Consider the following 13,030-nt stretch of genomic DNA (forward strand, 5'->3'; position numbering starts at 1 on the left):
CCGGGCGCGGAGGCCACAGGCCACTTGTCTTGAGGCGCGCTCCCGCCCCCGCGGTGCCGGGCCTGGAGAACGCGGAACTCCTCGGCCGCTTAGAGACCGGCTCAGCGCTGCCCCTAACAAAGATGGCCGCCCTCCTCCTCCCGCTCCATCACTAGCCCGGCCGGTCCCGCAGCCGCTGGATGCTCGGTGGCGCGGCCCTGCCGGCCCGGCCAGTGCTCCCTCCCGCCGTGCCAGCTTCAGGCACTCCCGCCGTGCCATGGCCGAGGCTGCCGGCTCCCAGCGCCGCCCCGCCGCGGGCAGGTGCGAGGCGAGCGGCGCGGGGGCGGCCCGAGCCCGCTGGCGGCTGCTCGGACAGGTAGGGGGAGCCCGCGGGCGGGAGGGCTGCCGGCATGGGGGGGGGGGCGGCGGCGCGGCCGGAGGGAGCGCCGGGGCTCTGGTCCCGCGGGCCGGGCTGTGGCCCTGGCGGGGTGCTGGTGCCGCGGGGGTGCGGAGCGCTGTCCGCAGCCCTGGCAGGAGGATCGCCGGCAACAGTACGGCGGGGTTTGCAAAGAGGTTTGCAGCCCTCTGCCTGGAAAATGTGGTAATAATAAAAATATGTACGTGTATATATATACGCACTCACGGCTCTCTGAAGAGAGGGGAAGAGGAGGGGCAGGTACCAGTCCCTTTCGTGAGCAGTGACGGGACTCGAGGAAGCTGCATGGAGCTGAGTCGGGAGGTTTAGGTTGGGAGAAGGTTCTTTGCCCAAAGGGTGGTTGGGCACTGGAATAGGCTCCCCAGGGAAGTGGTCGCAGCACCAAGCCTGTCTGAGTTCAAGAAGCATTTGGACAATGCCTTCAGGATTCTTCGTCAGTCCTGCGCAGAACCAAGAGATGGATCCTTTCCAACTCAAAATATTCTATGATTCTAAATTGTGCCTTAGATTCCCAAACAGTCCATGGCCAGTGTTAAGGGAGGAGGGCCAGCATCACATTGGCACCTTGTAGCCTGAGGGCACTACCTTGGGATTTTCAGGCCATGGTTTGACACTTTTCATCGATGCTGCTGTCGCTGGTTGTTGTGGGTTTTACCCCATTCCTGCTCTTTGCAGGAATGTTCCCCAAATTGCCTTTCATGGGGAGTGGGGGCAAGACCCCACTCACCTGACAGTGAAAACTGCACTTTGCTGAGGCTGGCTGAGCCATGCCTGGAGGAAGATGAGGAGGAAGAAGGAGCAAGTGGTGACACCTGTGCTGTGGTGTCAGCAGCTTCTCAGCTCCAGCCTTCCATACTGTTTTAGACCCTTTAGGAGCTATGCAAGGTTGGAAAGGATTCCTCTGCAGATAAGTGTATGTGTAAAGGCTTAAAAAACCCAGATCAGCTTAATTAGTTGTTATTGTTATGGTACGTGATATTTACAGCCCTAACCTCAAGTGTTTAGTTCTCTGCAAATGCACACCTGGAGCTGCCCATTGGCAGCTCTCCCTGAGAAGGTGGGTTGAAAGGGCCACCTGGCTGCAGCTGGGAAACGGAGTGAGAGGCCTGCGGGCATCAATACTGCCTTTTGTATGTGGTTTTGGTTTGTAGATTTGCCGATCCTGTTCAACAGGACCAAATTCTGTTTTATTATACTCTAAAGCAGGAAATGTCGAAGTTACTGGTAGGAATATCAGGTTTGTCTTTGTAGGTTTCTGTTCTAGCAGGCTGTGTAAGCTGAGCTCTGTGGCCATACTAGCTGTTACTTGTTTTCAACATATATTGCCTTTGACATATTCCTGTCTCTTAAAAATCACACGGAGCTTTTCATAACAACGGAATGGGATTGTGGAAGGGTGCGTGTAGGTATTTGGGGAGAAGGCTTCTGTTTCTTCCTCAAACTACATGTATCTATGACCTTTTCCTCTACAGATTCCTTGGGTTTTCCCATGTTCTTTAGCTTTTCTTTTGATTTTTGTATGGTACGATGAGCAAAGATCAATTTAATCTTACTGGTACATCTGAAGTAAAAATCAGTTCTGCACTCGTTACTACAGAAGTGCTCAGATCTATCTATGGATTGGAAGAAGGTATCAACCTCCCTTTACATCCATCTTTAAAGGAGCACTGTCAAAGTGTTTCTTACAGTGCTTTTAAAACCACATTTCATACTGCTTATAATAGTGGCTTACGTGAAATCAGTTCTGTGGTGTGTTTATATATTGAATTTGCTTTCATTCAGTGCACACACAAATTGATTTACTATGGTAAGGATGCTTGAGTGCCTGCTCGCTGATTTAATTAAGAAAAAAGCCCTTTTATGAGGTATCCTATGAAGCTAGCATAAAGAACCAGAGGTTTGCATAATTACCTATGTGTTCTTTATCAATAAAATGTTTTATGTATGTAGTGAGTTTGAAGTTTGGCAACATTTTTAAACTTAGCCTGTCAGAATCAAGAAAAATATTTTTTACATTCAATCAGTGTTAAGGGAAGTTAGCCATTCATTTGAAAATGCATTTGAAAATAACAGGAGTAAATTCTCTAAGAGTGTTTTTTGAGTTCTGCCAGTCTGTGCAACTGATGGCATTATCCAGTCTGTAGTTTTTAGCAACAAAGTTAGAGAAATAGGCATGCATTAGGTTACTCCCTATATGTATGTTTGGCTTGCCATTGCTTTAAAGCAGCCCCCAAACAACAGGCTTTTCTGAAAATTAGGTCTTGATGGTTTTCTTTAGTTGTCAAGATGGTCCATTTTGTTTCCAGGCCTGCTGCTATTGCATGAAGGTCTTAATTTTGCTGGTCTTTTAATTTTGCTGGTCTATCTCCTGTTTTGATATTTTTACCATTCCCTTCGTGTATGTATTTTTCTCATGTGGTACAGAAGTACAAAGTAGTGTGGACAGCACACAGCCGTTTTTCATACTTTGTTGAAAATGCCTGTGCCTTTCATATGCTGAGACCTGCCAGTGGATCCAAAAGCAGTAAGCTTGGTGCCTCAAACCTGCTGTTAGTTTCTAACAGCATAGCAAACACAGTGGTTCTCCTCACATATGTAGTACTTTGAAGTATCCTGCAAAATAAGAGGTCGTGGCCCCAAATTGTGAGGCTGTTGAATGCGAGTGCGTTTTCATTTAAAGCATGTTGACAGAGGTTGGATACAGCAAAAAAATCAGTGACCTGTTATTTTTTGTACATATCCTGTATGCAAAGCTTCCATTTCAAGTTTCATAATTCTGAGAGCTGTTTCTCATTTGATTTATCTCTAGTTGGCAAAAATCTGTAAATTGCAATGCTGTCCTACTCAAGGGAGCTATTCTTGTACCTCTATCAATTTATAGTTATGACTTTATTTTCTGCTCTGATTTTGGTGTTGTTTTTTTTTTCATCACTGTGGACTGCATATGCACCTTAATTCTAAAAATGCAATGGCAATTATTTATGTATTCTGTCCAATGTTAGGAGAAAAGTTAAATCCAGGATATCTCTCCTTCCACATCAATGACCCAAGGAATAAGTCTTTTTGTCTGGCAGGGAAGTGCTGGCTATATTCTCTGTTCTGTGCAATGACACAGCTCAAACAGGCAGGATGCCAGGTTTTCCTGCACAGACAGGTTGATACTTTGCTCCCTGAGGATGTTTGAGTGCAGCAGACTCTGCAGGAAGAGAGTCCATGTTTTCACTTTCCCGAACAAGTGTTGTAATCATTTATGAAATGCAAATGACCACGTTCTGTCTCTGCCACAGCCTTGAATTCTTCTGTCTCTTAGCACTGAACTTGGTGCTGTCAGTGTATTTTGGGGCTCACATAAGGGCTGGCTCATGCATCAGGCCCCTTGTGGTGTCTGTAACTCTGGGGCTTGGGACAGGTGGCAAGTTTCTCAACTCGGGCAGCTTTGACAGCAATTCTGCAAATGTGCAGCAGACGACTTATAAGGTAGGAGGTGGTCTGCCAGGGAAACACATAGTACTCAGACACCAGAGGATCATGTTTTGGGTTTAGCTATTGAGATTCTAGAGATGATACTCTTGCTTAATTTTTTTTTTCCCTCCCTCTATAGGAACAGTGAGTGGCACAGAAATTTCTTGGTGAGGGCGCTGCTTGGACTCTGAAACTTTGTGAAATGAGAGGATGGGGAGAACCTGGTTTGCTCCTCTAATTTTTGCATGGGTCTGCTGGAGCAAGAGCTAAAAAAGCAACCTTGTGTGCTTCTGAACACAGTACATTTGCTGTACAGTTATTGAAACATAATTCATAACCCATTCCCTTGACCCATACCATTAATACCATTGTTATTTTGTTCAGGCCTGACGTACTTGGAGTAGTTTTTCGTAACTATTAGCTGATAGCATAGCCATTATGGTTTGCCTCTTTACTTAAAGAGGCCTGTGTTTGTTCTTTTCTTTGAAGTTTTATTCTTAACGTTTAACTTGTTCCTCATTTCAAAGGTTCTGAAGAAAAAGCACTTGAAAGATGTGCATCTCCAACAAGTATCTGTAAGAAGGTTTGCATCCTTCAATCTCTTTTCAGTAGAGGACCAGAATATGGAAGAGGAAACTGGGACCTGGGTTCAATATAAAAGCATCTTTTATCCCGAGTATAGTGTGTCCTTAAGGTAAGCATTGTTAGAGTTTTAAGTACTTTCTAAGATCTCAAGTGGGCCTCAAATATAAAACTCATTTGTCCTTCTTCCAGTGCTTTTTATAACTAGGGCATGGTTTACAAATAAACTGTTAGATGTTATTTTTAGTTTTTTGTTATAGTAAGCCGCTTGTCTGATTTTTTTTTTTCTTTTTTTTCCTCTGGTACATTTCACTGAAGTGGCAGAACTTCACTGAAAATACTAATGACTGTAGCTAAACCAAAATGCAAATATGAGCATTTATTTTATATTTTTAATAGCTTTCTGTTCTGACATTCTTCAGATATAAATAGGATGTAGAAAAACATGAGCACATTTATGTGTAGTCTTGAAAATGATGTTATTCGTAAAGTCCTAAAATCTTTTTGGTAATGATCTATATTTTACTGAGCTTTCTTCTTAACAGTCCTTGTAAAACTCAATGTTAATTTGGAAGCCAATTTTCAAAACGAAAGAATAAAAACTTCCCCTTCCAACAAAATAATATATAGCTAATGAAGAAATCTGGTTTGTATGAGAGCAAGTCAAAGAAACAAAGATATTTGTATTAAAGAAACTAACAACAAAAAAATCCACACACAAACAAACAAAAAAATCACAGAAACCTGGTCCTCCCACCTCTGCAAAACCCTCTCAAGGAACGTTAATGGATTCCCAGTAGCTTTGTTTATAAGTCCCATTCATTACTATGTTTCTGGGGGTTTTGTTGTTCTTATTTTCTTTTCTCCTGCTTTGTTCTTTTCCTTGTTCAGTTTTGTATGTATCTACCGCTAGGTTTTGCTTTAACAGGTATCACTGCAACAGTAACTTAAGCACCCCTAAATTGATACTTGTTTTGCAGCCTCTAAGTGGCTCTCTGAGAATGTGGGATTTGCATTCTCTGCACAGTGGAGTCTGTTCTGGAGAACTCGAGTCAAAAAGTGTATTTTTTTTTTTTACCTGGGACCTTTAAATTAAAGTCAGTAATAGAAACTAAGATTTAACACAAACAAGTGGCTATCATTAAACTGTGACATTTTTGCAAGGTTATAAAATGAAACAACAAGAAAAACAAACCAAACTAAACCAACCCCACAATACTACATGCAGGTCATTTTTGCATCTGGATGAAAAGTCAAGTACAAAATTGTTTAGAGCTTTATAAAGTCTTAATTTTCCATTTTCTGAGGTTACACTTATTGATGTTAGAAGGGTTCAAGAGATAACTTTTCCATTGAAAATTACTATTGTTTGTAATAGAAGTAGGTACAGTGTTTTTCCATGTGTAAACTTCTCCTCTAAACCGCCAGGGAATGCTGTGTACTAATTCAAATGCTCACAAGCTACATAATCTCTTTGTGAAGTTTTTTTCTTGATTTTAGGTCTTCAGAGGCACACGCTGGTGATAGGAAATGTTTAGCACAGTGTTTAGGTAGAATTTGGGCTGAACAAGGCTGCAATCCTTTGCACTGCAGTCCTGAACTCCTTCAGTCAGTCTCCTTAGTTCACTGCCATGGTTTACAACACTCGGTGTCACTTGGTTGATTTATTAGTTCTAGAGTTTTAAAGTAGGAGATGAGCTAGGGTTCACCTGTGCTGACAGTGCAAAAGCAATGTCAGACTGGTCTTGCTCTGCCACTGATAGTTGTGTACTTCTGTTTCCACCACTTACTATGTCACCATTTCATTTTGTATTGTGTATTTGCCTAATAGTGGCTTCATTGATAATAGGACACAGCTCAAACTGTAGACTGCAAAAAAGCATGTTTATTTATGCCTTCTTTTATTGTGTTCCTCTGATTTTGTCCAATGGAAGTGTTTAGTTTCTGTGCTGCAGCAGAGTCACATTGCCTTTCAAAAACTGAATATTGCAAAGAATATTGTCTTCTGGTGGGAATTTTTATTTTACGTTTTCCTGCATTTTGTTCCTTTTCAAAAGATATTCAGTGACCTAGAAAAATGAAAATCACTGATTGTTTTAGGAATAACGATCAGAACTTACTCTTCTATATTAAAATGTTTTTTCCATACTAAGGCAGTGGCAATAGATAGAGTATAATAATTATTTCAGAATATTGCAGGATGGTGAAGAAGGGAAGGAGAAAATACTCCCTGTGTATTTTACCAGGAAAAAAGTATAAATAGCCTGCAACAAAATCCTCTTTACCTTGAGTCTGTGTTAAATAAGGTTTCTTCCCTGTTTTTGCAGAAGCAGTAATTTAAGGGGATAAGCATAACAGTTTAACACACATAATAGAGCAACAGTTCTTATTGCTGAAAACTTACATATCTAGAAGATAAGAAGTCTTAGAGTAAGTGTTCTTGGATCTTTGAGAACTGGTCATGTCTTGGAAGCTTAAGGGTTCTCTGAATATCTGACAGTTTTCCCCTAATTTTCCTCCTTATGTTGACAAAATATTATTTATAATAATATTAAACAGTAGAAACAATTTTAACAAGAGCACATTGTTAACAATAACTTCAGTCAGGTAAATCAGGAGAGCATTTATATATCTTTTTGTGAGGGGAAAAAAAATATTGCTATGGCCCCTCTAAAATCTTGACAATAGTGCTTTCGAATTATCATCTACATATGTTTTCCTTATGTATTAGCATCTTCTTGGAAGAGCTCATTGCATATGTTGGATGTTAAAAGTGTTGTCAGATAATATCTTGACAAGACTAAATACTTAGGAAAGTTCATAAGGTTGGTAGTGGCTTTTGGCAAAGAGTATAAAGGTCAAGCTATATCAGTTCAAGGGCTATCAAAACTGATCAAATTGTATATTCAGATATGCTATGACCTAGCTGGAATTACTGCTCCAGAGGGACTTGAGACCACTTTGTTAGCCAAATAGAAGCTTTGAGAGTAACTACCAGTCATGTGCATGCTTTTCTGAACTTTGTTGTTTTAGTAAGCTGCTATTTTTCCAGCCAAATTCAGGTTGGATCCACATTTGGGATCGTGCCATATTTTTCTGTCACTAGTTTATTTTTTGGACCATTCTTAAAAACAAATCTTCCAAAGCAGGAAGTCAGAAGCACCAATATAAGGCAATTTTCGCTTCAGAAATTTAAGTTGAATTTATATACCATTTTGACTAGATCCTTGAAATGACGATATCATTGACTCATTTTAGAAATTCCTGGAACTCTTTTAGTTAAACAGTGATCTTTAGTGTGCTTAATGAAATGTAGACCCATAATACGTGTTGGAAAGTGGTCTTGAAGTTTGTATAGGTAGTAAGGAGCTTCACAGTAGCTCTGGGGTATCAAAAGGAGTGTCTGATGAGTGTAGGGTTTTGTTAGCAGTGAAAGGTGTTTCAAAATTTAATTTCTTGTGTTATAATCCAGAATCTCATTCAATTAGTCTTTCCTCATTTGGATTTGTACAGTATCTGATATTCCTACACACTAAGTCTTTGTCTTGCTGTGAATTGAGTGGCTATGTACATGAAATTGCTCTCTAGTGTTGTTTGCAATTAATGTTAGTTGAAAAATAAATCCCTGAATTGTCAGGAAGTCAGCCTCAGAATCAGGTTGAATGTTTATATTAGTCTAGCATGGAGAACGTAGATGTGTTCAGTCCAAGCCGGTATCTTTTTGCAGGTTTCACATTCAGAGTTGGATAGAGTAAACTGAAGTAATCTAGTCTGCAGGTGAAAATATAGACCTCCTTTTCAGTGAAATTTCTTCTGAGTTTAATGTGGAAAAAGGTATTTTCATTACAGATGTCATCACAGAATCATAGAATTATTTGTGTTGGAAGGGACCTTAGAGATCATCTAGTTACAGCCATGGGCAGAGACACCTTCCACTAGACCAGGTTACTCAGAGCCCTGTCCAACCTGACCTTGAACACTTCCAAGGATGGGGCATCCACAACTTCTCTGGGCAACCTGTTCCACTGCCTCACCACCCTCACAGTAAAGAATTTCTTCCCAATATCTAATATAAACCTCCTCTCTTTCAGCTTAAGGCCATTCCTCCTTCTCCAATCACACATGCCCTTGTCAAAAGTAACCTGTTTAAGTACTGAAACGTTGCTATAAGGTCTCCCTGGAGCCTTCTCTTCTCCATGCTGGACAATGCCAACTCTCTCAGCCTTGTCTTCATTGGAGAGGTGCTCCAGCCCTCTGCTCACCTCACTGGCCCTCCTCTGGACTCACTTCAACAGGTCCATGTCTTTACTATGCTGATGACCCCAGAGCTGGATGAGTCACACAAGAGCCAAGTAGAGGGGCAGAATCACCTCCCTCAACTTGCTGGTCATGCTGGTTTTGATGTAACCCTGGATACTATACTGGCTCTCTGAGCTGCAGGTGCCCACAGCTGGGTCATGTTGAGCTTCTTGTCAATCAACACCCCCAAGTCCTTCTCCTCAGGGCTGCTCTCAGTCCATTTTCTGCCCAACTTGTATTTGTGCTTGGGATTGCTCTGGCCCAGGTGCAGGACCTTGTACTTGGCCTTGTTGAACTTCATGAGGTTTGCATGGGGCCACTTCTCAAGCCTGTCAAGGATCTACTGAATGGCATCCCTTCCCTCCAATGTGTCAATGGCACCACACAGCTTGGTGTCATTGGCAAACTTGCTTAGGATGCACTCGATCCCACTGTTCATGTCACCATCACAGAAGATAAACAACACTGGTCCCAGTGCCAGATAGTCTGCTCTCCGGAAGTCCAGGGTAGTGACCTTGTTGTGCACCTTTCTTGCTGCCCAAAGGATCTCAAACTTCGCCACACCCACCAGGGCTTCCCTTGAGATTCACATTCCCCACCAGCCCCTCCTTGTTGGAGAGAATAAAGTCCAGCATAGCACCTCTCTTGCTGGCTCCTCTTGGAGAAGGAAGCATTTCAGGAACATCCTGGATTTTTTATGAGCTCTCTGTTGTCCCTCCAACAGATATGGAGGTGGTTGAAATTCCCCATGAGGACCAGGGCTTGTGAATGAGAGGTTGCTCCTGTCTGTCTGTAGAGGGCTTCATCTACTTGGTCTTCCTGGCCTGGCAGCCTGTCGCAGACCCCCAGTATAATGCCACCTATCTCTGCCTTCCCTTTAATCCTGACCATAAGCTCTTGGAGGATGAGGGTGGCTCCTCATCCATCCTCAGGTGGAGCTCCATGGACTCCAACTTGACACAGATGGCATCACTGCCTCCTCATCTTCCCCATCCGCCCTTCCTCTAGAGCCTGTATCTTTCCATTCCAACGCTCCACTCCTAGAAACCATCCCACCACATCTCCACGGTGCCAGTAAGATCACAGCCCTGCAGACACACACACATCTTTAACTCTGGTTTATTTCCCACGCCTCTTGCCTAGAGGCATTTAAGTTGGGCTACTGGTGAAGTTGATTTACTGGCTGGAGTGGCTGGAATTCTTTGTACTGCTCTTCATGTGCTCTCCTCCTGATCTCTGATCCTTATCCAGGCTCTGGGCATCTCCTGCTGGCACTGGGTTATGTGACCTTCTGGATCCTCCATCAAAATATGTTTTTATTCATACAACTTTCATGTGTATTTGTTAGCTTTTTTCAAGTCCTATTTAACTTTGGGGGTATTTCACTTTACTGTTAAAAAATTATGCATGTGTCGAATATGTGTTTCCTTAGAGAAAGGAAGATATATTAAGTAGGGCTATTTAAAAATATTTATTTAATATTACATTTCTAAATCTTTCTATTCTTAGTTGGGAATGTGCTTTTAAATTTAAATTTGTTACAAATAGTTTTAGCACTGAAGCGATTATAGATTATAAAGATGCAGTGTCTCCCTGTGGAGATGGCGCCTGTCCTTTTGACAGGAAAATTATTCTTTTATTAGAGTTAAAAAAGGAGCAATCAATATCTTCAAATTTTCTATTTCAGGATATGGATTTGCTTTTAAATTGTAGGCTCATTTTAAGAAAATAGAGAAGAAATAAGTTGTTTCTGTGTTAAAATATTTTCCATTGATCAGTCATTTGCTGTTTCCAATACTGAAGTGCAGAACTGAAAAGAACAATATCAGCAGCTTACAGGAAGGGTTAAATCTTTGTAAAGAGTGCTAAGTGTACTTTGCAAGATGTCATGCCTTTATTCTGAATATGAATGAACCTTTAGATAAAAATATGAAAGACATTATTAGATGATTCTAGACCTTTGGTTTAGAAATAAGGGGCACATTATTTGTCTGTGGCAAGTAGTATGTTAAAAGATGGTTTTGGACTGAGTTCCACTGGCTGTTCCTCTTGGATATTTCTGCTAACAACATTTTGAAGTTCCAATGACTATTTTAGGAATAGACCTAAAATAAGTGAAGGGAAGCAGATTTCAAGGAATATTGCCTACTTCTTATGGACAATTTATGTGGATGTGATAAAATTGCTCTATTCCTTTTATTGCATGCTAAGGGACAATGTGTGGGTTTAGCAGCACAAAGGCTTGGCCACAGGAGTTGGAAATTGAGGAAAGAGATAGAAAGTGATTTGGCAACATATTTCTTTCATTCACTGATCAAACTATGACTGTTCCATCATATTGCCCAAGACGTGTGTATTTGTGACAAGAATTTGTAGTCAAAGAAGCATTGGTTTGGTTTCTTAATGTATTAAGCTGCAGTCTAGAACTGGATTGAAAGAGGAATTGACTTGTTCTGCTGTGCTCTGGCCCAGGAAAAACATCTGTTCAGATAGCAAACTTTGTAGATAAATTTAAGGTTCTTAGTGGACCACTGGGACATTTAATGGTGATACTCATCAAGCCTTTTTGTAAAGGACCCTTAATACTAACTTTTTTACCATTATTCTGTCTTTCATTTTTCACCAATATTGTACTTTTAGTTTGAATCTAGGTTAATAGTGTATGGTGGTATGTTGTGTTTTGTTCTGGTTTTTCCCCCCATATTATGTGGAAATGTATTCTGTTTTAGTCTTTGTAGATTTGTAAAGTTTTGTGTAGGCATGTATTTACTTGTATTATTTTTCCTTACTCAGTTAAGAATAATATAAAAGAAGAGAAGAAACTTACTTTTGTTTCATTATGGTTGATGAAATCATACCTTAATAGGGAGCTATTGAAAGCTCTTTTTATTCTACTGTCCATGACTATTTTTAAATACATGTAAAAGTCTGCCACTTTTGTTGCCTGAATTGGCAAGGAAGGAACATTAATATATTTCAAAGACTGAACACACTCTCTATCTTTCTCTGACTTTATTTATACATCCAAAGTGGATTTATGTGTAGTCCAGAGTAAGGAATTTTGCTTTGTTTCAAAGCAGGAGAAACATGAGTTGATTTAGTTTCTCTTTCCTAGATTTGTCTTCTATAACTCACTCCCTCAGCCATAGAAATTTTTGCCTATTGTACCTTGAAGATTTATAAGAACACTGTGAATCAGATTAACTATGCTATCCTGAAGTTCACTTTCTCCATGATGCTTACCTGTGCTTGTTTGAAGTACTTTGTTGATCTCAGCAGTCACAGCTTTAAACTTCTTTGAACTGTACAACATCCATCACATATTCCAAAGCACTGAATACCAATATTCTTTTGTTTTTTTGAAATGCCTATGGAAATTTATGGGAATTTGGGGTTGGGGTTTAACTACAAGCTTCTGTGGTTCCTTTCCTTGACTTCCATAATTCAGTGCACATGACACTTACAGACTCTCTGTGGGCAGTTTGTTAGCGGTACTGTGGAAAGCTGTGATTATGACAGGCAGCCATAGAAAGGAGATGTGTCATATCCCAGCAGTTTTGTCTGGGCTTGGTAATGGAGGAGCAGCTGATGGGATGGGACAGCGAAGCAGCAGCTGTTACAGAGCTGTTGAGAAGGTGTTTAGAGCAGTGGATTCCAAACTAGAAGCTGTGGTTTATAGGTGCAGGACTGAGTAGCGTGGTACTTACGGCAGAATTTGGAGTTAGAGAATACCTGTATCTGCAGGTGCAAGTAACTTTTAGTCTGCGAGTAAGGTCTGTGATGGAAGAGAGTTGGGGAATAGCTGGTGCAGAGTTTGGAGGCTTTACAAATACAGACCTCCGAGTGGAGAAACATGTGGCTATTGCTGTTCGGAAGTGTGTTTCCATGAGCTCTTCCTTTCACAAGTAGGTCAGCTGCTGGCATGTTTCTTCCTGCAGTCCTAAAACTTGTTTGCAAGAGAGCTTATGATCAATTCCTCACTGTTTGGGTTCCATAACTGTTAAGTGGTTACCAGTGGATTTCTATGCCTCTTCTTTAGCCTAGAATAGGCTAAAGCTTTATCAGCAGGAAGAGTGTGGTGGGTTGACCTTGGCTGGACACCAGGTGTCCACCAAGCCACTCTATCATTCCCCTTCCCAGATGGACAGGGGAGAGGTAATAAGATAGAAAATGATTTGTATGTTGAGATAGGGCAGTTTACTAAAACAAAAGAGAAAATTTGCACAAAGTGAAGAGGAGAATAACAAGGTTTATTCTCTACTTCCCATTAGT

The 13,030-nt window shown here is 41.2% G+C and overlaps 1 protein-coding gene across 1 annotated transcript in view; it reads left to right on the plus strand.

Annotated features, from left to right (window-relative positions):
* Positions 1 to 171: 171 nt before the first annotated feature.
* CAMKMT (calmodulin-lysine N-methyltransferase) overlaps positions 172 to 13,030 on the plus strand; it is a 214,784-nt gene continuing 201,925 nt past the window's right edge. Inside the window, exons 1-2 of the mRNA XM_032682717.1 lie at positions 172 to 355; positions 4,405 to 4,571. Coding sequence (XP_032538608.1) covers positions 257 to 355; positions 4,405 to 4,571 — 266 coding nt within the window. The 5' untranslated portion in view covers positions 172 to 256. The remainder of the gene's footprint in view (positions 356 to 4,404; positions 4,572 to 13,030) is intronic.

This window comes from Chiroxiphia lanceolata, chromosome 3 (assembly GCF_009829145.1).
Source record: "Chiroxiphia lanceolata isolate bChiLan1 chromosome 3, bChiLan1.pri, whole genome shotgun sequence".
NCBI lineage: Eukaryota > Metazoa > Chordata > Aves > Passeriformes > Pipridae > Chiroxiphia > Chiroxiphia lanceolata.